Source organism: Chelmon rostratus, chromosome 19 (assembly GCF_017976325.1).
Source record: "Chelmon rostratus isolate fCheRos1 chromosome 19, fCheRos1.pri, whole genome shotgun sequence".
In the NCBI taxonomy this organism is placed as follows: Eukaryota; Metazoa; Chordata; class Actinopteri; order Chaetodontiformes; family Chaetodontidae; genus Chelmon; species Chelmon rostratus.
Window position 1 is genome coordinate 21,438,225 of NC_055676.1, and position 23,384 is coordinate 21,461,608.

Below are 23,384 nucleotides of genomic sequence, written 5' to 3' on the forward strand. Positions count from 1 at the left end.
GTACTGTAGCTTGCTGTGATGGGTTTGTTTTAGGAAGTGAGTGTTTGGTTTTTACGTTTGGTTCAGACTCTCTTCACTGAAAACGTGTGCTGTACACTTTTACATTCAAACATGTGACAACCATTCGTACTGTATATTTTAGTGCATACAATGCCTAAACATGTACGCAGGACAGGACAGTTCCCACTTCTCTAAAGGAGTAGTTTGACATTTTGGAAAGCTGCTAGCTGTAGCTTCATATTTAGCATGAAGAGGTATTGAACATCAAAATGTTCCAAAATGACAAACTACTACCTCCCTTTGCTAATTTGCCTTGTTTTCATCATCCTGGTGGGAAGAATGCCAAACCTGGTCGAGATTTGTGTGTTTAGCAAGTCAACCCATTCCTGTTTTTAATATAAATATATAGAAATGTATAGAAATAGACACATGTAGAGTAAAATGTGACAAAACAAGAGGAAGGATATGGAACTAAATTTCAATCTCCATCGTATAGTTCAGAGGTTTTCAAACTGTGACGCGCCTCCCCAGAGGTGAGAGCTGAAGGATGGTTGTATTTGTTTGTGTGAGGTGAGGACAGGTGCATGCAGGTGTTTGGTTTTCTGATTTGACCCTCCTAAAAACACGGTCATCAGCACATGGAGGCAGTTATGGCACCTTAAAACGCTTAGCGCCCAATTGCTGCAACTTGAGTGATGACTCCAAGAAGAAGTGCGATTTTTACCCGTCACAAATCGGCATCCATTAATCTGTTCACACATTATTGAAGAAAAGACGCTCCCTGTAACTGCAGAACTTGCCTGAGAATTGTCACGTTTTTAAGTTTTCTTCAGTATCAAAGTAATCCAGTGACAGTTGTCTGTACGTGCATGAGTGCACTGCTAACAGGAAGTGCTAACCGCTAATTCGGCAAACTTTTAATGGTGCCAGTTTGCCAAAATGTAAACAAATAGAGGCTAAAGAAATGAGGCACTGACCATACATAATATACATCATATTATACTTCCTGTGTACATCACCCAGAGCATTATGGGAAATGTAATTCTAAAAATTAGAGCTCCAACAGCAGGAGTAGGAGTGAGAAGATAGTTTGATTTGAATTAATCAAATGCTGATCAGTAGTTTAACGTGCTGTAGTTGATAGACCTGCAGTGTGTGAGTGATTCAGGTAAACTGTTTACCTGCAGCACAGCCAGACTCAGGCTTTAAGAGGCTCAGCAGGGTTAGAAAGTAAACGTCTATACGCTCTGTTTGCTCGTCCACAGCGAGCTACTCTCTGCGATGTCGTCGCTGTGAGCTTTTTAAAATCTGAAGGAGGCTCGTAGCATCTCTGTGTCCACAAAGTTTACAGAATGTAGCGAGAGCAGCAGCGTCATGCAACCGCTAACAGAGCAGGATGCACGAAATCGTCTGTTATGAGCCGACACTGGAAATATTCACACAAACAGCTGTAGGTTTCACATCATTAACGCCATCTGTTGACTTCTGCATCCTCCTGCCTTTCCCCCTCCAAGGATGCCATTTTGACCGGGTCAGTATTTTAACTATATATAGATAATAATTACCATTTATATTTCAGCACAGACTGAAATGTAAATGATTACTTGAATCCAGCTTTGATCGTTTTTCTGTGATCGGTTGATTGTGCTGTTGCTCTTTGATGGAGATCAGTGGAGAAAAGGATGGATGATTATAGTATTTCAGTATGTGGAGAGGATTCCCTCGATGAGTTATGATACGTTACCGTTAAATTACTCTCCAAGACCTAATAACATGACCGAAAAGGAAAAAAGTGGTAGAAACTGCTAAGTGTTTCCGACAGATGATGAAAATCTATTTCACGGTTCTACTCTTAAAATATTAGAATTAGAGCTGCAACAATTCATCAGAAAATTAATCTGCAACCTTTTAATGAATCGATTAATCATTTAAGTCATTTTTTTAAAGCATTAACTTTTCTCTGTTTGGACTTTTGAATTTGAAACATTTGAAGGCGTCACTTTGAGCTTCAGGAAACCGATTTTCACAGATTTTTAGACTAAATGATGAATGGATTAATTGATGATAGTAATAGCAGTTGCTAGCAGGATCAGTTCAGCTGCAGTCTGAGGCTTCGGCGCCCTCTGCTGGTACCTGCTGCAGCCTCCTGCGCTGCACACCTGGCATCATGTGGCTCATGTGTGATGTTTGTATTTAGTTGTTTTATGAACCTGAGGGAGTCTTCCCTCTTTCCACTGCCTTGTTTGTTTTTTCTTTCAAAGATTTTTTTTTTCCAAACTTACTTACTTACTGGAGTTTGTTGTGTGTGTGTGTGTGTGTGTGATTTTTATACCAGTCTCTTATGTGTTAACTGTGTCAAACCGGTCTTAAACTGAAAACTAAACTCATTTAACTTCCTGTATTCAACAAGTCATGCACTGATGGCTGAATTTAAAGGAACAGTTTGACATTTTGGGAATTACATGTATTCGCTTTCTCATCGGGGATTGATGCTGATGCTCGATGCCTTTCTCATGTCTGCAGGTAAATATGAATTAATGCTAAGCTAAGCTACCTGGCTGCCAGCTGTAGCTCCACATATTTACTGTTCAGACATTGAAGTGGTATCAATCTTCTCATCTGACTCTCAGCAAGCCGAGCTGTTTGAACGCAGGTGGAGTCACAGCTGCCATTCAAGTACAGTGATGCTAAATGTTAAAATCATCACGACTCTGAACTGTTCGCGTGCAGTACGACAACATCCTGGCTCAAACCGTGAGACTCTTTCATCCACAGAGCTCTTTCATGATGTGGTCATGTTTGGCAGCTCAGTGTCAGTAACTCACTTTGCCCTCAGTCCTGTTCTGTATTTGGGCTTTTTTTTTGTTTAACGTGTAGATTTTCTCCCACGCTTAAAGTTTCACCGTTAACGTTTATGACCTTATGCATGTGACTGGTTTTTAGGACGAACCCATCACAACGTAAGTGCAATAATTGAGATGAAAAAGTCAGTTTATGAATTATACTGTAATGAAATGTAAATCACGAAAAAAAAATATATCCGCATGCCTAAATGTATTGAAGTATTTATTGAAACTTCATATTTTAAATGATTTTTAAAGCATACAAATGTAAATGTACTTTATAACGTTTACCTTTTGTTGCTGTTTTTGTTTCCTATCATGACATTCCTCTCCGCTTTCTATATCCCAATTATATATTTTTTCCTTTCAAAATAAAATTAAGCTCCAACAAGTTGTCTTTGAATGCTCATTGATGTAAGAACCAGACTCTTAATATGCATTTAGCATTTATAAAGCTGTAATAAATGGTTTATAACACGATAATGCTGCAGTTGTAAGGATATTTTAAGTGTGAGTGTTTTAGAAACCATATTTTCAACCTGCTGTAAAAGATCTGACCACCAGCTTGTGAAAGAACAACACCACTGCACGATTTTCATTTTCTTTTGTTTTACTATAAACTCAAAATTACAATTTGTGTTTTTAAGCATGTGGTATAATCAACATTTAAAAGTCTTATTCAAATGTCTTTTTCCCTTTCAAGCTGCAATATCCATCGTTTTCAACGTGATAAAGTCTCCCAAACGTACCCGAACCAAACAACAAGCCCTTTAATAGTGTTCCTCAGGTGTGTATGCTGTATTCCTCTAAACGCTGCTGAATTTTTGGCAATAGTAAACCCCACAAAATAAAGTACCGCTTGTCAGCTACCATTGATGCATCTCTGTACCAAAGGCAACATCAGCAAAAATTCTAATCTGTACAAGAGAACATTATTTGGCAAAAGAAAAAAAGATTCTCTGCAAATCCAACCTGCGATCGCTGCTGTTTCCTCCTCCTCTGATAAATAGTTCAAAAATATTGCCAGTTTTTCCAAAAGCAAAACCACCTCGACACTCACGTACCAGACAATAAAAAAAAGATAAGTGAAAACAAGGAGTAAGATCTTTGCTTTTGTACAACTGTCATCGTCATCTTCACTAACAGCTACTTCAGTAATAAATTAACAAAAAAAAAAGGATTCAATCATTGCACTTCAAGTCGCAACAGAAACGAGAGGGGAGAGAAAACTGATTCACTCACACACACAAACTCCATCTTTACAAGTGCACTATGAAGTTGTTGGAGTAGTATTCTTTAAAAAAAGTGTATAGAAAGAAAGACTGCTGAATAAAATCCGCCTCGCTTGTGAGAGTAAAATTACCTGAAAGTGAGAGTGGAAAGTGTTGTTTACCCTCTGATGCTCCCTTTTTGTATTGCTCATATTGTAGAAGAATATAAGTCATTGTCCTCACCGGCCGTTCTCTGGGGTTTTTTTTTTTTTGGCAGTCCCTCTGTTGATTAAAGTCACAGGAGGTTTGTAGTTTTTCCCTCACGACATTCGACCCCTCCAGAGTTCAAATAACTTAAAAGAAACTGACCTCAGAGCGAAGGAAAAGTCGAACTGAGTCCTTCTCGTGTGACTTTTCATTTGGCTGATGATGACGCGAGGAAGAGAAAAATCGCCGACACCGGGCGATCGAAGGATGCACCAAAGCAAAGCTCAAAAGAACAAAAGAAAAAAAAAAAGCGCAGGTCGTCTTGAATTAGCAAAGTCTTCATGATTGAAGGAGCAAAAAACCCAAAATTCAATGTCCCGTCAAACGGAATGACATTCAAAGAGAGAGAGAGAAAAAAAGAGTTTTAACGTGTTGTCAGAGTCAATGTTCCAGAGCGGAGCGGAGGGAAGGCATGGTCCAAGCAAAGCCTCGTCACTTGGCGTGTTTGTAAACGTGTACCGTAGTAACGTGTGTGTACCGTTAATGCATAAAGTTGTGTGTAAACATACTCTTTTACACGTATCTTATACATGTGGAAAAGAAAAAGAAGAAGAAGAGAGAATTCAAGTCGTTTCACGTGTCTGTGGCGATGCGAGTGCAGACATGCAGGTGATTTCCTCTCTGAGTGCTGGCTGTGGTGGTGGGGGTGGTGGTGGTCTGGGTGGCGGTCTCTCTAGCTGCCCTCGAGGAGCTTGGCCAGCGTGTCTCGCAGCTCCGTCAGCTCGAAGATCTTGCTGTCCAGCAGCTCCAGCAGCGAGCGCAGGCTCTTGCGAAAGGCTTCCCTCTCCTGCTGGCTGCTCTCCAGACGCTGCTCCAGATCGCTGAGCTGAGCCTCCAGCGTCTGGTTCCTCGACTCCGTGTCCTGAAACCAACGGCAAAAACAGAAAACAGGACGTGGTGCTTCAAACAGTGCTCAAACTCAGGTGGCTGGTGGCCATCTTTAAATGAAAAACAGATCAAAACCAGATCACCTAAAAGGAATCAGGTATCTTTTTTAATTCCACAAATCTTTGTCAACATCATGTGCCTATATTACCCACAATGCAACTCATTAACTGACAGTTAGGCAGAGACTGGGGGGTGTAATGCTAGTAGCGGCTAACATAGCCTCGAGCAGACAGTGTTCTTCCTACACCTACTGGAGAAGGTAAACTTTTTATACACATGCAGAAGAACTCCATGAGACTGGAAATACATATACACAAGATGACGTAGTATAAGTACTACATAAATTAACAAATAAATGGAGCTATAATATTAAGGATAAGCTACACAACAGCATATAAAGTAATGTTAGCTCCACCTTAAACAGCCCTCAACAATGCAGGACTTTTACTTGCAGCAGAGTATTTTCACAGTGCGATATTAGTACTTTTACTTCAGTAAAGGACAGGAATACTTCCTCCACCACTGGCAGACTGTGACATGGATGCAGGGTTAGTGCCAACATGTAGCTACGGGTCAGCACAGAGTATTTCTCACCTGTAGCTTCAGTGCAAGTGACTCTTTTTGAGACTGGAACTCATTGGCACTCTCCACCTCTGCTTTAAGTCTCTCCAACTCCTGGAGGTGACGACACAAAGAGTAAATACTGAGATCACATGACATGCGTGTGTGTGTGATACGATACTAACACGTGGAACACACTCCTCGTACCTCCTCCTTGGCCTTCAAAGCCGACTCCAGCTCTTCTATCGTTTGGTTGAGTTCTGTCTTTTGGGATTTGATGACTGTTGTTTGGCCGCTCACACACTCCAGCTCCGTCACCTGGAATACAAACACCACAAACCTTCAGCGTGTGTGTGTGTGTGTGTGCATGAAAAACTGAAAAAAGTCAGCCTTCAGCACATCACACACACCCGTTTGTGCAGCCTCTCAGCTTCTTCCTGGTAGGCCGCCAGCTGTTGCTTCCACTGTTTGACGTTGGCCGTGGACTCGAGCAGAGCCGCCGTCAGCTTGGCGTTGTTCCCCTTAAGAGCCGCCAGCTCCGCCTCCCAGTGCTTATTGATGCTGGATGAACTGGGATGTGAAGGGGAGACAGTGGGGGAGCAAGTGTTCACTTCCTTTACTCCAGTAACAGGAAAAATATCAGGGGGTGAAGATGAACATTACTGAAGTATACAAGTATTATCAGCAAAATGTACTTAAAGTATCAACAGTTAAAGTACAGATACAACATTAGTATTATGCAGAACAGTTTTTAGATGTAATGAATACATGTCGGTCGATGTTCAGATACTTTCTGCAATACTGAGTACATCAGAAGTAAAGTACAGAATCCTATCATCAGATTTATTTATGTAGAAGTAGTAACTATGAGTAACTCTGAACTGTAAGGTAGTACAAGTATAAAGTAGTATACATTTGAAATACTCAAGTAAAGTACAAGTATGTCAAAATTGTACTGAAGTACAGTACTTGAGGAAATAGTTAGATTCCACCACTGGGAGACATTTATTGTTACGACTGATCAACAGCTAATCACTTCAGTTCTGACTGATGTTCCCCAGAAACTGAAGCGATCAATAGATCAAAAGTCAAAAAACTGCATGTTTTCAACCTGACCCTGCAATCACCAGAGCAGAATAATACATTTATTAAAAACATGCTGGAGACCAGCTTCCCCCGTCTCTCTACAAGATTAGAGGAAAGATTTTTCTGTGCAGTGAACCTTTAATGGTAAATGGTATAATAATACACAATTTTAATGTGTATTTTTATATGAAAGTGTGCCTACAGTATGCAGGTATGCTCACCTGTGAGTGCAGGTGTATATGTGTGTATTTATAGGAGTGTGTGTATGTACATGTGTACTGATATTTTTTTTCCTTTCGTTTCTTTTTTGAACACAAAAATGAGCTGATTGTATAAACATACTATAATTTTATTTCCTCCTGAATTCATTAGTTGCTGTTCACACTGTAAACTCTCAGTATGAAAATCTGTTGGGGAAAAAGTGGATTTAAACCAGAAAGTATTTAAAAAAAAGAAAGGCCGACTCTCAAAGTTTGTGTGGTGGAGACGTTGGAGCATCTCTGGCTCGCTGCGTGTGAACACCAGCTCACACGGACCAACACAAAGTGAACCAGCAGGAACCAGTTTCCATGTGAGGCTGAATAACAATCCCAGTTCCTGTAACTTCAGCCGCTTCACGCCGTGTGAAGCTTTCTGAGCACGAAGAGCTGCAGCCTATCACATGTCGGATCTGCTGTCGTCTACCCATAATCCCCTCGCAGCGAAACCTACTCTCACACCTGAACTGACTTCAGATCAGTGATGGAAACAGTTTTCTCATCATTAACTGAAGTAAAGTACAGAGGTGTCACTAAAAGTTTAAGTATTTGTGAAGCAGAGAGGAACACGTTTGTGTTAATGGATCCTTATTATTGATACAGATACATGTAATCTGTAGTAACTAGTAACCCAATAACTGGAATGAAGTAAAAGTACAATATCTCCCTGTGAAACATAACTGTACTCAGTGAGATCAGAGGCTGCACGTTGAGATTTTCTTTCGTTGCCATCATGATCAGAAGTCTTTGAGCAGACAAACTGGTTTAAATCCTCTCCATCGGTTTAAACTGGGCAGATACTGGGTGTCTGTTCTGCAGTGAAGTTCAGTTTTCATAGGACAGCAGCCTCAGGCAAGACTACAGGTTTAGCCACAACATGTAAAACACTACCTCAGTGATAGTAAAACAAAAGCTCCACAGGTGAACACACACCTGAGAGCGGGCATGTTGGGAAATCAGCCGGCAGAAGAGCTCAAAGAACAAGACTGTCGACCAGAAATCCATGTGAAAGCTGCACTGTTTGACCGGTCACAGAGTTAATCACGCATGACGCATCGATCTGGGAATAATTTGTCCCGCAATTAGTCGGGGGCGACATATTCAGGGCTAAAATCTGGGTTAATCCTTCCAGTGTCTGCTCAGCTTCAGGCTGCAATTATCTTTGATTTCAATTCTGAACTCGTCTGTGGATTGTTGTTCTGATTAATCCAAAGTGACGTCTCGATTAGTGCAATAAACACTTAAAATTCCAAAGATATTCAGTTTACAATACAAATATTTGGCATCTTTGCTTCATAAATGACTTAAGTAATGAATTACAAGTATCAGAAGTGTTGTTGTCCTGCAGGAGGAGGACGGTGTTCTCCGACATATTTGTAAAACAAAAAGCATTTTGGAAAACTTCAATTCATACAAGGTTAGAAATTCTTTAAAGTCAACCTTCCTGCTGCATTAATATCCCCTAAAGCACAGCTGACAAAACTATCTCTGCTCATCTAGTGGTTTATAATTAATAGGAAGCATGCATAGTGTTTTACTGTGATGCTTTCATGCTGTCCAGAGGCCTGGGGGAGCAGATTAATAATGAACGAACGATGAGCTGCAGCGATCTGTGCCGCACTGTGCCAATTTCATTTTAAATCAGCACTCCGGAGAGCCGCTAACGGACAAGAAACTCTCATTTACTCTGCCGAACGGGACGATTTCCTGATCAGGAGGCCTTGACGGTTTAAAGGTTTGTGAACAAGCAGGACGCCCACGTTTGGTCTCTGCGACCTGAGGTCTACCTGTGTGAGAAGGGCAGTGCATTCTGGGAAGGCTCTGCTCTGGCTTCGGTGTGCTGAGGTGTGTCCGGTGTGACTCTCTCATCGTCTGTACCATTGATGCTCTCTGAGGTCAAAGGTGACTGCAGATCGCCCGGTGCGGACTCCTGCGTGGACGCGTCGATGAAACAGAAAAAACAGTGTTAGAAAAAAAAAGTTTTTTTTGTTAAAGACACAGTTCAGCATTTTGGGAAAAAGCTCATTTGCTTTCATGCCGAGAGTTAGACGAGTAGATCGACACCACTCTCATCTGTGTACGCTAATCATGACGCTAGAGCCAGGAGAGGGTTAGCTTAGCTTAGCATAAAGACTGGAAACAGATGGAGACAGGCTCAATATAAGCTTGTTAATTCATTTGTGTTAATTACTGAGCGTCAGGGGTGGTGGTAGGCTGATTTTCTCACATTTGGACAGAGGTAGGCAATATGTTCACCCTTCTACTCTTTATGCTAAGCTAACCGGCTGCTGGATGTAGCTTCACATTTAGCGCACAGAAATGAGAGTGATATTGATCTTCTCCTGTAACTTCCAGCAAGAAAGAGAACAAGCAGTTTTCCCAAACAGCTGAACTATGCCTTTAAATTTGGATCATGAGGCACAACAACTGTGATGATGTGTTAATGAATCCATGCGCTCAAAAATTCACTGCACTGTCTGCTGAAAAGGAATTCTCTTAACTATAACAGCAGGCACAAAATGAACTTCACAGACAGGACGTTGTCTCTGCGACTCGATCCATGTATTTATTTATTTCTTTAAAGTCGATTCTTGTGCCCGAGCTGCTGGGTTAACGATTGTTTGTAGAGCTTAAAAATACTTTTAACACCCATTATTTTTTCATTTCAAAAGTCATTTCAGAACTGTGAACTTCAGAACTTCCTTTTTGTGAAGACACTGTGTCCCCGTTTCATTCATCTCTGCACAATTGGCATCATTTGTGATCGGCAGCTGCTCAGACGTGCTTTAGTGAAGGTTTTTGAGAGCATGAATGGAGAACTGGAGGGTCATCTGTGGAGGGTTTGTGAGGGAAATTCACAGATGGGGTTCCTCTGGTTGTTAGTCTGACATTAGGATGATAGACGGATGATGGCAGGGTTCTCCCAAGAAAGAAAGACTTGAATATCAAAACAACGTTGATAAGTGATAAGCCTTATGATGTGAGCTTTATTGATGTGCAAAAATCTGTCAGATACATCACTGTGCTCTCAGTTTTTTTTGCAAGAACGCTGCAGGGGAGACACCCGAGGGGAGTTTGCATCAGTAACTCTGGGGTGAGACTGGGGAAAAAGGGCCATCGGAGTCATGAAAATGTTCCTTTCCACTTGTTTTTACCTTCTTTTTAACAGGTTTGTTGACTGACAACACATTCCTTTTTACAGCGCCACCCTGAGGAGGAATGATTCGGGAGAGCAGAGGAGGTAAAGCAAGCCGCAAGGTGTTAGCCCAGCGGCTGAATGTGAGCAGAATGTTGAGCGAAACAGAAAACAACTGCTTTCATCAAGACTTTTGCTGCAGGAGTCGTCGTACACGATTACATTCATTTCTCATTCATTTCTAGCTAAAATTCAGTGTCGCATGGGGCTGGTTACCAACCTTATTAACACATTAACACTGAATTAACACTGATTCTGAAGGGAAAATGTGTCTCACTGCAAAAACTATTAAACCAGAACGACTGAGAGCTGATGAGATCAAGATGAATAGTTTTTGTCTTGAACTGCACAAATCACAGGAAGCAAAATCTCAAGAAGAAAACCTTCCTGTTAGCTCAGAGTGCAGAATTAGCTATTAGCATTTAGCCATCAGGTGGTACACAGTTTTGCACAGAAACTGGAGAAGAAAAACATTTTTTAAGGTAAGTTTTTACAGCAGCTATTACATGAATTGTGTCTCTTTTCATGATCCTGTGCTCACATACTTTCTTATGAGTTTCTGCACTAACATAAGACATCTGGCTTTATGTCTCTATATCGAGCGTATGGTAAGATTTCACGGCAAACAGGTTCATACAAATTAATACAACATCCAGAATGACAATGCTTCCATGCTTTTACCCGATGCAGGAAGTGAAACAGCAGGACCTTAAGCTAATGCTATCTTTACGCTTATGTTAGCTGCATAAATGGAGCTTCTGTGCTTTAAGCTTGTGTTGTCTGTTGATAGTTTTGGACACTCCTTCTTCCTTCCTCCAGGAACGCGTGGATATGGTGTATATGTTGACTTCTTCAACGTCCAGTGTGCAGAGCATGTCCGGATGCAATGGTGGTGATGGTGTTGCTACCTGAGAGGGAGTGCTGGTGAGCTCCATCTTCTCCTGAGACTTCTCCTTGGCTAACCGCGCTGCCTCTTTGAATTCAGCAAACTTCTCTGCAAACTAAAAAGCAACAGGGGCAAGTCATACCACGGCAACTCAACACCAACCTCCAGTTTTTGAGAGAGCATTCACACGTATATGAAAATCCGTCTCTTGTGGGTCTGAGTCCGGCGCTCTCACCTTGGACAGGTTGCTCTCAGACGAGAAGCCGAGGCCGTAGACAGTGTTCGCCCGGCTGTCGGCCCACTGGCCAAACTTCTGCGATGTCTTGGTGAACGTCATGTTGGGGGTGATGGTGCTGTTGATAATGGCCTGTGAACATAAATGTCTGTTGAAGCCTCACTGACTCAGGAAACAGTCGCAGCTGTAAGTGAGGTCGGCTCCCTTTAGCGATATCTACTGGGAGCTGGTGGATGTGAATGTGCGTCATGTATAGTTGTGGGTTTGTATTCCCACTGTTTGGTAAACAGGAAGCAGTCAATGAGGAGTTCTGAAGTGAGCCCAGCTGACTGTAATGTTATTGATTAGTGTGGGAGGACTTGCCGGCTGTGCTGGGAGAAAGGTGAGCTCAGATGCTTGTGAGACAACCTTCAATTTACTGCTAAGGTGCCTTTAATATTCACACACAAAAGAAATCTAAACTCAAGGTCCATTTACTTTCAATCACACAGATCTTATCGGCAGATTTACTTCCCATGACTCTGAGCTCCGGGGCTCCAGAAAAAGTGAGTACAGGAAGTTGACCTTGAGTTGAGATTGTTTTGCCTTTAAAGAGCAACTTACCACCCGCTGAAAATGTTTATATGCAAGTAGTTGTGTAGTATCTGAATTGTTAGTTTCGTGTGCCTGTTATTTGGTGATTAGTGTGATGCTAGCTAACGTTGTTTGTCAGTGTTAGCCGCGATCGCTGACGTTTTCTTGCTCTCCTCGGCGCAATATTTGAGAAAGGACAACAATTAATTCTCAGAACTGAGCACAACTCTCAAGTTTTTCCCGGAAGTTTTCTCGCTTCTGGGATCAGGAAAGAAACATCCAGAGAGACCTGTCACTGTGTGGCCTCCATCTCTGTTTGTTTTCTTTTTCTCTGCAGAGAAGACTTATTGTTGTCGGGATAATCATGTCCTCCAGCAGCAGCCCACCCATTCTCTGCTATTTCCAGCAGAACACAGCAAAACTTGCTGGTTCAACAACAGCAGTAGTCACCCAGAGCGGCTCTTACATAACCATGCTAACTCCACCCCTGCACCTCTCTCTAGACTAAAATAATCACTGCCACATAGATATGACAGGCCGGCCGCCCCTTCACTGCTCCAGCACCGAGAGGCCAGGGCGAGGCAAGCCTGTCAGACAAGCTGAGGGTACAGGTGGGATATACCGACAACATCATAATCCTATATATTTACAATATGTAAAGAAGACAGTGTTCTTTATGAATGTACCAATCCTTAGCTCCAACTGATGGAGATACAGCTCTGAGTTTTGAAGAAGTGACCACTAAACGAATGTCTGGTAGAAATTTGAGACTGCACAAACACTGTACTGAACGCTACATACAGTGCACACACACCTTCGATCCATCCAGACTGATGATTCGATATACATTCCTGGTACTGTCGAAGAAGTAGGAGACCGTGACAGCATGTTTGCTGGTGGGAACCCAATTCTTCTTGGTGTTTGGGTCGATCTGGAAGACGTGGGCCCGTGTGCTGAAGATGGGCTGCTCTCTGTGCAGTGAAAGGAAGAAACACGGGGGGGAGGGGGGAGAGATGGAACGATCAGTATCTGGTTAAAGGCGTCAGCTCTGAGGTTGAGCTCCCTTAAATATGTGGTGTGTAAGTGAACATCAGCCTGTGGGGAGGAAAAACAGGATTTAGTTGCACCAAAATAGAGAAAACAACAGACAAGAACAGTTCGTGCGTGATGAAAACTTTAGCTTTGGTCACCAGTGCAGCCACATCAGCAAGTCTACAGCCATGCTAACATGCTAATCTGTGAGCTTGTACTTAAGCACAGTGGTGCTTGCCGACTGTAAGCGTGGCTCAAAGACACAAAAGAAAATGTGTGAATAAAGCTCCACATCAAATATCTAACACTGTCCTCGCAAGGACAGGAAGTGGAAGAACTGACGGACGTGATGAATCAGAGGAAGGTGAGAGAAATGGCTTCCCAGATCCCAGCACATCCATAATTCACTGGTCTGCTCTGCTGCTGCACCACCAGCGACTGGTCGAGGGAAAAAAACCCTTCACACTAACAACAAGTGTGTGCGCACACACTCGTCTTCGTCAGATGTGGCACAAAAGGGAGGAAAGTAAACATATTCAGTTCACTTTGTATCTGCAAAAAATAACTTGTAGGAGAAATCAAATCAAATAAATGTGCAAATATTAAAATCCGCTTCATAATGTAGATTTCTAAAATGTTCCAAAAGACAAATAAACCACAATGTAATGATCACTTCATTAGCTGGAGTTAATGAACCTTCACAGTCAGCGGGTGATGAAGGCAGAGTCATTACAAATGATTCATGTTCAAAATAAAGCCTTAGGGAAGCTTGACAACTTAGTGTTATACAAACAATCATAATGCTGGAAGTTGGATGACCTTAATGATATTTACGGTGTTACAACACTGCTGCATCAGTGTCGGAGAATGGGAATGAACTGAGGTGTTGTTTGGGTAAATATCAAAGTGATATTAGTGATATGAATTGACGTTCTAAATTGTTTAGGCAACATGAGGAAAAAATACAACATGAGGACCAATATAAACTTCTATTAGCAGTGACCAAGAAGACAATTCCAAGGTAATGGTGCAAAGAGATATACAAGACATGTGATATGGAAAGACTCACTCATGTTCTGACAAGTCAAAAATCAGACAGAAACAAAATGCAATAAAATGGAAATCCAAAGAGGACAAAGAAAGTACTGGATAAGAAATGCAGAATATAACCTGGATGCAGGAGAAGGAGAGGAATGACTGTGTAGGCGGCTAAGATAAAAATCAGGCAGGAATTATGCATTTTTTAACAGCAGCAAAAGAAAGGGCAGATATGCTAATTTGCCTCTAATTTTAAAATAACAGAGCTGAACAATGCCGCGGAGCCCACACAGACACGGACAACCATCGGCTCCCGACGAGGACAGACAGGCCCAATAGAGGTGCAGAGAGCTGACATAAGTTAAAGCAAAGGCTCGGCATGCCTCTCGCCAACGCTGGCGCCGCTCCAGAGCAACTTGCATGACAAAGGGGAGATCAGACTCATTAACAAACGGCAGGTCGATTGACTGACGAGATCACGCGGGTTCAGATCGATACCGTGGAGAGGGCTGGTACGCTTCCACGCTCCTTTGGCAGGTGCAGCTGTGGAGACACTAGACACTACCGGTGTCTTGGCTGTCACTCATTTCATCCTGAACACCACTTTCACCCGTCTCAGAGGCAGCTCAAAGTGACACGCTCGAATGATTCCTGCTGGAAAAAAGCAGCAGGATTGTTGTATTTGAGGCCTCGTACGCGTGAGTGTGTGCAGGCCAGAGCTGAGCAGCGGGCGAACACTGACGCAGACACAGTGAAGTGAAGCAGCGATGCCAAAGGTGACCTGGAAGCACCTGTGCTGACATACAGAGATCAGCAGGCTCTGGATGGCGCCCAAACATTGCTATGGATGCAAATCTCCCAGGGTCTTGGATTAAAGGCAGAACAAGCTATAACTGTCTGGTTGTGACTGGTCTGGATGCTCGTGGAAATCCACAAGAAAATAAGAGCAGATTTTTTGCCTGGAGACGCACAGATTCTGTTTGGAAAGGCCCCAAATTTTCCTTCAAAATATCCAAGCGCGGGACTGATACACGAACAAGTCATTTTCCCCAGATAAAAGGAGGATAGATTGTCAAAAATGTACAGGAGGAGATCAAATTATCAAGTTTTACAATGAAAATGGACAAAAATCACATTTGAGTTACTACATTACAAACAAGAACATGCAGACTATGCTGCAACCCTCTCATCTAAAGGCCACTTTAAAAGCTGAAAACAAAAACAGTTTCAGCGATTTGTGATTTTCAAAATGATGGAATTTCAGTATTAATCAGATATTTAAATCCTAAGCAGAGAAATCCAGTATGTGCTGCGTATCGATTTTGGTCATAAACCAAAGCAATGGACAAATTCAAATTTTGACCTGATGAAAAGTCTGAGGATCGCCAGAGTTATTACACGCCATCATGAGAGGAATGTACTGTATGTACAAGATTTCATGACAATCCATCCAATAGTTGTTGAGACATACCACTCAAAACCGAATATCTCAAGGAAAAGTTCCAGATTCACCTAAATCTGTATGATTCATCCTCTGAGCACCATGAATGTCTACTGTGTATGAACTTGTGAGCCAAACCATGCTGTGATATCATTTAAATATACAAATTTGACCTGCTGGTGACGCTAGAGGAAGAGTCGGGATCACCCTCGGGGCACCATGAATGTCATGAAATGGCATTAAGTTTACATATAAACAATAATTGTTGGCATATTTCAGTCTGGATCAAAGCGTTGGGTCTCCAGACCAACGCTGCTAGCATGGCTAAAAAACAACGTCATGCAGATAGTGACGTCTGTACGTGTTTTGGTTACCATGCTGATGCCTCTATCTTAAACTGGTATCTAAATGCAAAAGAGGTATCCAAAATGCAAAAATATAATCCCTTCCCATTTCTGCTGCAGAGTCTCTGATAACTGAAATTGTCCTTCACAGTCGTGTCACTCTGAACAACAAGACAAAAACGAACACATCACCTTTTGATCCAGCAACTTCAGCCGTGCAACATTGAGGCATTCGATGAGCCACTAAAGTAAGGTTATACTCTGGCTCTTAGATCAGTGTGTAGGAGCCGTAGAATCTCCTGGCTGTATTTGCTTGACTAAACAACAAAAAGGATCTCGAACAGGGCAGTGAGCTGCTGCTGGACTTCGAACTGACGGAGATGAAGACAGAAGCACTGAATGCCCTCTCTTCATTAGTAACAAAGCCCAACAATAAAACAGCTCTTTATCTTGACTTAATGTAGCTCTGGTCCTAAGACGTCTATCTGCCAGCCTTTAGGGAAAGTAGATTTAATTGCTTGGCTGGGAGGTGAGTGTCCCAGGTCTCCTCTGGGACACAGCCATTGTCCCCCTCTCTGGGAACCTCTCCTCATGTCTCAGTCTGTTAATTAAGTCTGCAGAGTGGAAACTCTGCAGACGTTATTTAAAGATAGACACAGTTAATGAGAGAGATGGGGGTATTGTGAGGGTGTGTGCACGGGATTCACACCAGCTCCAACAGGCTGGCTGGATGCAGAGAATATTCTGCACTATATACATTGACAAGTAAATATGAAAATAAAGTTTTAGATCATGTTGTGTATGCGGCACTGACCACATTTGTCTTTGATGTGCAGGTTTCGTGTGAGTCACTGATCACCATGAAGAGGTTTCACTTCCTGTGACATGATTTGCTTACAGCGACTCTTCCCTTTTATCCACCGTGACACGTTCTGGACAAAATATTATGTAAAAACCAACCGGAGAGTTTGGTTGGTTGGCTCCTAAATTGATCGTTTGCTTACCCTCAGTGATCATGCTTATCTTTCTGTTCTCACACAGCACATATGCAGCTTAAAATATGGCAGATTTAGCATTGAAATTCACTAAGTTTTGAAAGAGTCGTTCTTAATTTCACACAGAGGTAAACAAAAGCAGGCTTCCAAGTTGGCTGCTGTCTGTCAGATTTTAGCAGCTGCTGCTACACAAGTGAGTAAGCTAACGTTAGCTTCATGAATTGGTTGAAAACGCTCTCTGGCTTTCCAGCTAACTCGCTTCAAAACAAGATTCCTGTAGCTATGGAATTGATAGCATACATGAAACATGCATAATATCATGCAAAAAAGACTGAGGCTAAAGCTAACACGTCCATGGGAAAAAAGTCCTCCTCCTCCTCAGCAGTTGATGAAAAGGGAATAAGGAAACATGCATTATAGCATGTTTTCACCTGTAATAGGGTTAGCATCCAGGTCTGCCTTCCACGTGGCGAATAGCTAGCTAATGATGTGCTCCTCAGCCTTGGAGGTAATGCCGGTTCAGACTGTTGGGAGTAAGCCAGAGAGTCGTTCTCATTTACTGAACTTGTCACTCAGGACAAATTTTGGATGAGTAAAAGATTCAAGAGTTTTCATCAATAGATGATGAAGTAGCATATGTAGCTTAGTTCAGACTGCATTTTGTCACATTTAAAGACTAAATTCTACGCAAACACTGAATTGAACTCAGTTCACTGACATCTTTCAGGACAGACTGCTTCTCCACACCATGTACAAATGGAGTTTCATGTTTTTCAAACTTTGTGACGCTAAATTGGTGTTAAGATTCACACAAAGGCTCCTGTTAGATTGAATCTATTGAAAAAGCAAATGATTTATAGAGCGAACAATGTTTCCCATGTCTGTAGAAGACACTGATCTATCAGCCGATGGCTCAGCTGTTTGGCTCTTTGTTGTCTTAAAATAAATTAAATTCAAACCAAGTATTTGCATGTATTAGTAATCTGATTTTTTCCGAGCAACACAGAAAATCAACTGTGTCGAATCTGAAACGGAGAAACGAGAAAGTGAAACTAATCACCTAATTCAGGAATACTTTGTTAGTAAAGACATGATACTGCTTTTGCATTGTTTCAAATGGAGAAAATGAGTCACATTCAGAGGCTTCACGAGATTAAGTCGCTGCTTTAATTTGACTGTTAAAACATGCTGAACTCGGCTCTGCTCCACACAGCGTCAAAGTCTCAATTACTCATCATTTGTCAAGGGGTTAAAGTGAGCGCCCTGACCAGTTTTAGTGGGTCACTTTATATTTCAGGGTGTCATTATTCTGACAGCGTGGCCTAGATCAAAATCTGCCCCTGTGGTGTGCGTCTCTATGAGAGTGTGTGGCGATTGTTAGCCCATAATCCCTTTTCACAATGAAACGGACTGTGGCATTCAAGTCTCAATGACAAGTGCTTTGACAGAGGAATCTGACCGCAGATGTTATCAAATCAGCAGTTCCCCACTTACAACCAGCAGAAACATTCACGGCAACAGAAGACACACACAGACACCAGTGTTTGCATACCGGAAAACAAAGACATGCACTGTCTGTGACTGAGAGGGTAATGTGTTCAGATGATCCTGTAACTGCATACAGTGTGCTCTTTATCAGGACATGCTACTGCTGCATATCAGTCGCTCAGGACTCTCAGTTAATCCACATTTATCCTCACACTAACTTGGATTCAGAGCTGGACGTCATTACTAACAATTATTTTCAATGTCAATGAATCTGACAGCTATATTCCTGATTTACTGATGAATCGTTTGGTCTGTTAGGAAGTTCTGAAATATGTCCATCCCAATATCCTGGCACTTATTTTGCCAAAACATCCATTCAAAACCCAGATTCATTCAATTTCAAACAATACGAAACACAGAAAAGCAGTCCATGCTCACACTTTAGAAGACGTGACAAACACTTCTTTTCGTCTGTTTATTTTCTCCATTAACTCATTGATCGTTTGGTGGATAAAACATCAGAAAAAAAAGTACAAACTGTCCAACACAAACGTACAAACTGAAAGATTCACATTGGGTTTTTTTTTTCCATTTCACTTTAAAAATTACTTTAATTGATTGTAAAAATAACTGCAGATTACCGTCTTAATATCTTTTGTCTGTCATCTTGGAATTTATGATTATTTTTGTTATAGATTAATCTCAGTTGTTAGAAAATAGTGGAAAAATACCCATCCTAATATCCTAGAGCTCAAGGAAAACTCGTCAAGTGTCTTATTTTGTCCAAACAGTAGAACAAAACCCAATAATATTCAGTTTACTATAATAAGGCCAAGAAAAGCATCATATTAAATGCCTGAGAATTTTTTTGACATCTTTGCAGGAAAAGAGGCTTTTCTATAAAGTACTCATCATACTGTTTTTAAAATAACTAGTAAACATTCATCCCTTATACTGTGTGTGAAAGAATACACTGGGAAAAACTAAAACAATCTGACTCCAGCGACAGTCAGAGCACTGACGGCTGCAGTCTGTGCCCGCTCGGCACAGGAAAAATAACCCTGCATTACTAACTTAGCTGCTCCGTCGTCATGGCAACAGCCATGTGACACGGGACTGGTCATGAGCCGTGAACATCCTCCAACTCGATCTGTCCCTCTCCTTCCCACATGCTCTCCTGCCCAATCCGATCCCAGCGTCGCTGCCGGTTAACCCACTCGCAGAGGGAGGCAGCAGGGGCTTGGCAAGGCACAACCTCCAGTTTAAAAACACCCATATGCCATTCACCAGGCTCAGAGCGTCCAGCATGTGTGTGTGTTTATGCTCATTTGCAGGGAAGATTTTGGCTTTCATTCTTTTTTTCTCACAATTTCTCAAGATACAGAGATGCACTGATGGCTGAAGCCCTGCATCTTTCTCAGTGCCCTTACAAACTCTGGGTGTAATTAGTAAAAAACAGAACACTTATCCTTGGCGTCCATGGAAAATATATTAAGACCAATAAAGTAAGTGAAAGAGAAACGGTAAGAAGATATAAAAAAGACAAACATGGTGCTAAGAAAACCCGACTGAGTTGGCACAGCACTACAAAGTCAGTAATGTTAACTGTGTATCTCATTTAGCAGCAACTAACCATTATTTCATCATCAATTAATCTACATCTTATTGTTTATGCTACTATAGCAGTCAAATAGCAAAAACAACCCATCACAAAATCACAGTTCCCATGGTGTCATGCTAAAATGTCTTGTTTTGTCTGGCCTGAAGTCCAAACCCTAAAGATATTCAGTTTAACACCACAGAAGATGAGAAAAAAACAGAAAATGTTCACATTTGAGAAGCAGGAACCAGAGAACTGTTGCTATTTGTGTTTAAAGAAATTACTTCCATGATTAAACAATTACCAAAATAGCTGCAGATCAATTTTCTGATTGAGTAATCAATAAATCAACTAAAGGTTTCAGTTCTTTTTGCAATATCCTTGGTTTGAACAACTCCAGGCTGCATCCCTTTCCTTTATGATAGTCCAGTCCCACAGTTACAATTATTATTATTATTATTATTATTATTATTAAAGACAATAACCAGCTCTCATCATGGTCTCTGCTCAAGATATTTCCGGGCCACTTCTCTGGGTCTTATAAAATCCCTACGAGACCAGCACAGTATCAGTTTTGAGGCATGTCAGATGGATGAATGCCTGAGGAACCGTAAAGCAACAGTATAAATACAAATAAAAAGAAGAGGCACGCCATCAAATGTCTTGTCTTTTCCACAATCCAAGGATATTCAGTTTACTGTCACAGATAAGTAAAGAAACCAAAAAATAATCACATTTAAGATACTGGAATCAGAGAATTTTACCTTTTTTTTCCTAAAAAACTACTCAAATCAATTATAAAAACAGTTGGCCATAATTCAACAGTTGACAACTAATCAATGAATTGTTGCAGTTCTATCTTTAATGTTTCACTCTCTCACGTTTCTTTTACATGAATTAATTTGAGATATTTCCACAGTGATGTTTAATTGAACTGCTGTAGGTCATCCCTCTTCTCACTTCTTATCACCTCTCTTGTGTTATTATGAGAATAAAGGCAAAAGGGCAATAAAAAGGAAAAAAATGGCTCACTGAGGGTAAGAATATTGCCATCTGCAGAGCGGTTATGCATCAAATTACAAGAATACTAGATAAATATGTGAAATACCATAGTTAACACACAAAGCTGCCTAAGTTTCACTACATCATCCACAGATATATTCAGTCCTGTCAGCCAATAAAACTAAAAAAACAAAAAAAAAAATTCTGTCGCCTTATGTGGTCTAGGTATAACAGTCAATATAAGACTTATCAATAGGGATGTGTTGTCTCACTATTACATGTAATGTGCCTGCCTAAATTCATGTGACAGCAGGCAGCCACTGTGCTCCAGAAATATGTGTCTGTTTCCGGTGAAAACATGCTGGCAGCAAGTCGAACTCTGACCTACTGGCCTGACCAGTTAAGTAGAAAATATTGCCTGCACTCTGCTTTACTCAGAAGTGCCAAGTTTCAGGAGGACAGCTTGTTTACCAGCATCTATTATACACGAACAGAGCTCCAACACTTGTTGGAACAACTAAGTCTGGCTTGCTAATTATGGGGTAAGTACACACATAGGACACGCTCTCTTTCTGTGTCTGGGGAATTGATTGTTGACTGGATTATAACCATTGGCCTTGAGAATTACAGAGGATGTGCTTTGCATGAGGAGGCAAGCAGTAACCCGCTCCCCCCCACCCCCCACACCACCCGACTCCAACCACAATATGACAACAAACCAATCACATGCTACATCATCTGCTTTCATCTGGAGTAAGAACTAGGTCGCTCTTGATCAGGAGAATCACCATACATCTGCAGGTTCAGCTGCATGCATTACACGAGCCAAGTGCAGGAGAGATCATTATTCTCTGCTGGGGATTTAAGTAGGCAGCACAAAATAAATTATTCCTCTCTTTTTAGACATGTTTTCCTCTGGAATAGACAATAAAACAATAATGCATAGCTCTTACTTCCCAAACATCCTTTTAAAAACGACACTTTAACTAAATATGCAACTGTCTGAGCTGCTGTCAGTCAGTTCACCAGCAGTAGCCTGCTTCATTACAGCCTAATCTTTTGGCTTCAGTCATCTAAAATGTCAGTATATGGAGGCCGTGAGAGGATATAATGGACAGCTATGTCTAACAGCAGCATACAGCGTGGTTTAGTGTTGCATCTCTGGGGCTAGTTTGCAAGGGCCAAGCATTTTCTTCAGTTTCTGACAGGGTGTCAAGAGCTGACAGCAGGACTTCATACAGTTAGCCACGGGTGGCTAGCTAGCACTGTTTGCCAGGCTGTGCAGCTGAGACTCAGCTGTGGCGCCCTGCTCAAAAAACCTGCAGCTCAAATCCACAAACAACAAAGTCAGCCAGACATATAGAGGGAGAAGTGTAGCTGGACATTTCGCCGTCGCTGCAAGTTAACTACATACCCCATTTTTGCTGGATTTGGTGGCTTGAGTCGAAAATGATCCTCTCTGTGGTCTCTTGAGGGCGGTGTGAACAGGCTGGAGGCTAGCTTCAGCTTTTGATCCCCTCACTCTCTCTCTCTGTCCAGCTAAAGCCGCTCTGGTTGTGGTAACTTCACGGCCGGCGGAGCCACGGTGCTGCTCTCAGTCCGACATGGCTCGGTGTTGCTGTTATGCCCTCGGGCTCATTTTGGTTGGGTGTCGGTTTCAGCCAAACAAACGTGTCGGCGCATGCATGATGAACGAGTAGCAGCGCTGGCGCCAGTAGTTAGCGACCGTTAGCTAGCTTAAATAAAACTCCTCAATTCAGCACAAACGAGGATTATCGAGCTAAACTCGGGGGAGACTGACAGGAAAGGCAGCGTGATTAATAACCAAATTAAGCTCGTAAAGTTTCCTTTTTTTACAGAACGAGAAAATGTCGAAAGAGACAAACAAAAATGTTGTCTAACCGGTAAAATAGCGAACGGTGTCTAAATAAGCTAGCTTGCTGCTGGTGTGTGATCTCCACAGAGGACACTACTAAAATATGACCGACAGATAGTTATCCTCAGCCGAAAAAAGCCTTCAATCTCACCCCTCACTCAGTAAGCCGACTGTTTATAAATCCCAGTTTCAGTCGCTGGCTCTTTCTCGCCGTCCGCTGTGCCATTAAATTCCTTCAACCGAGTGTTTTACTGCCACAAGTGAGACGTTTGCCGCCGCTGGGTGATGGTAGACATCTTCCTTCAAGAGGGAGCTTCATCTCCGCTTTTGGAGAAAAGACGGAAAACACTCGGTGCATCCTCCAGGTTTTATCATCCTCCTCCTCCGAGACTACAACAGCCTCACAGACGTCGATGTGAACCAAAAATGTTTAGGCTAATAACGTATGTGGAGTTAGTGCTGAACAAGCTTAACTTCCTGTTATATCCTCCACTTTTAATTTAAGAGTTAAACCGGGATTCGGGTGGTGCTAAAGCGCGATGCTGCTGCTCCATCGGCCGCCGGT

The 23,384-nt window shown here is 41.9% G+C and overlaps 1 protein-coding gene across 1 annotated transcript; it reads right to left on the reverse strand.

The window, feature by feature from the left end:
• Positions 1-3,452: 3,452 nt before the first annotated feature.
• On the reverse strand, positions 3,453-23,384 carry LOC121623389 (homer protein homolog 1-like). The gene is made up of 9 exons (XM_041960661.1): positions 22,358-23,384; positions 12,818-12,974; positions 11,431-11,562; positions 11,218-11,310; positions 8,901-9,043; positions 6,181-6,340; positions 5,978-6,088; positions 5,804-5,884; positions 3,453-5,183 (listed from the first exon to the last, which is right to left on the reverse strand). The coding sequence occupies exons 1-9, from the start codon at positions 22,360-22,362 to the stop codon at positions 4,995-4,997; spliced, it is 1,071 nt and encodes a 356-aa protein (XP_041816595.1). The 5' UTR covers positions 22,363-23,384; the 3' UTR covers positions 3,453-4,994.

Excerpts from the sequence above, each read along its gene's own strand:
- LOC121623389 (XM_041960661.1), bottom strand. Across the intron at positions 6,089-6,180 it reads CTGAGAGGCTGCACAAACGG|GTGACGGAGCTGGAGTGTGT; the intron begins GTGTGTGTGATG and ends TTTGTATTCCAG. Across the intron at positions 5,184-5,803 it reads CACTTGCACTGAAGCTACAG|GACACGGAGTCGAGGAACCA; the intron begins GTGAGAAATACT and ends CGTTGGTTTCAG.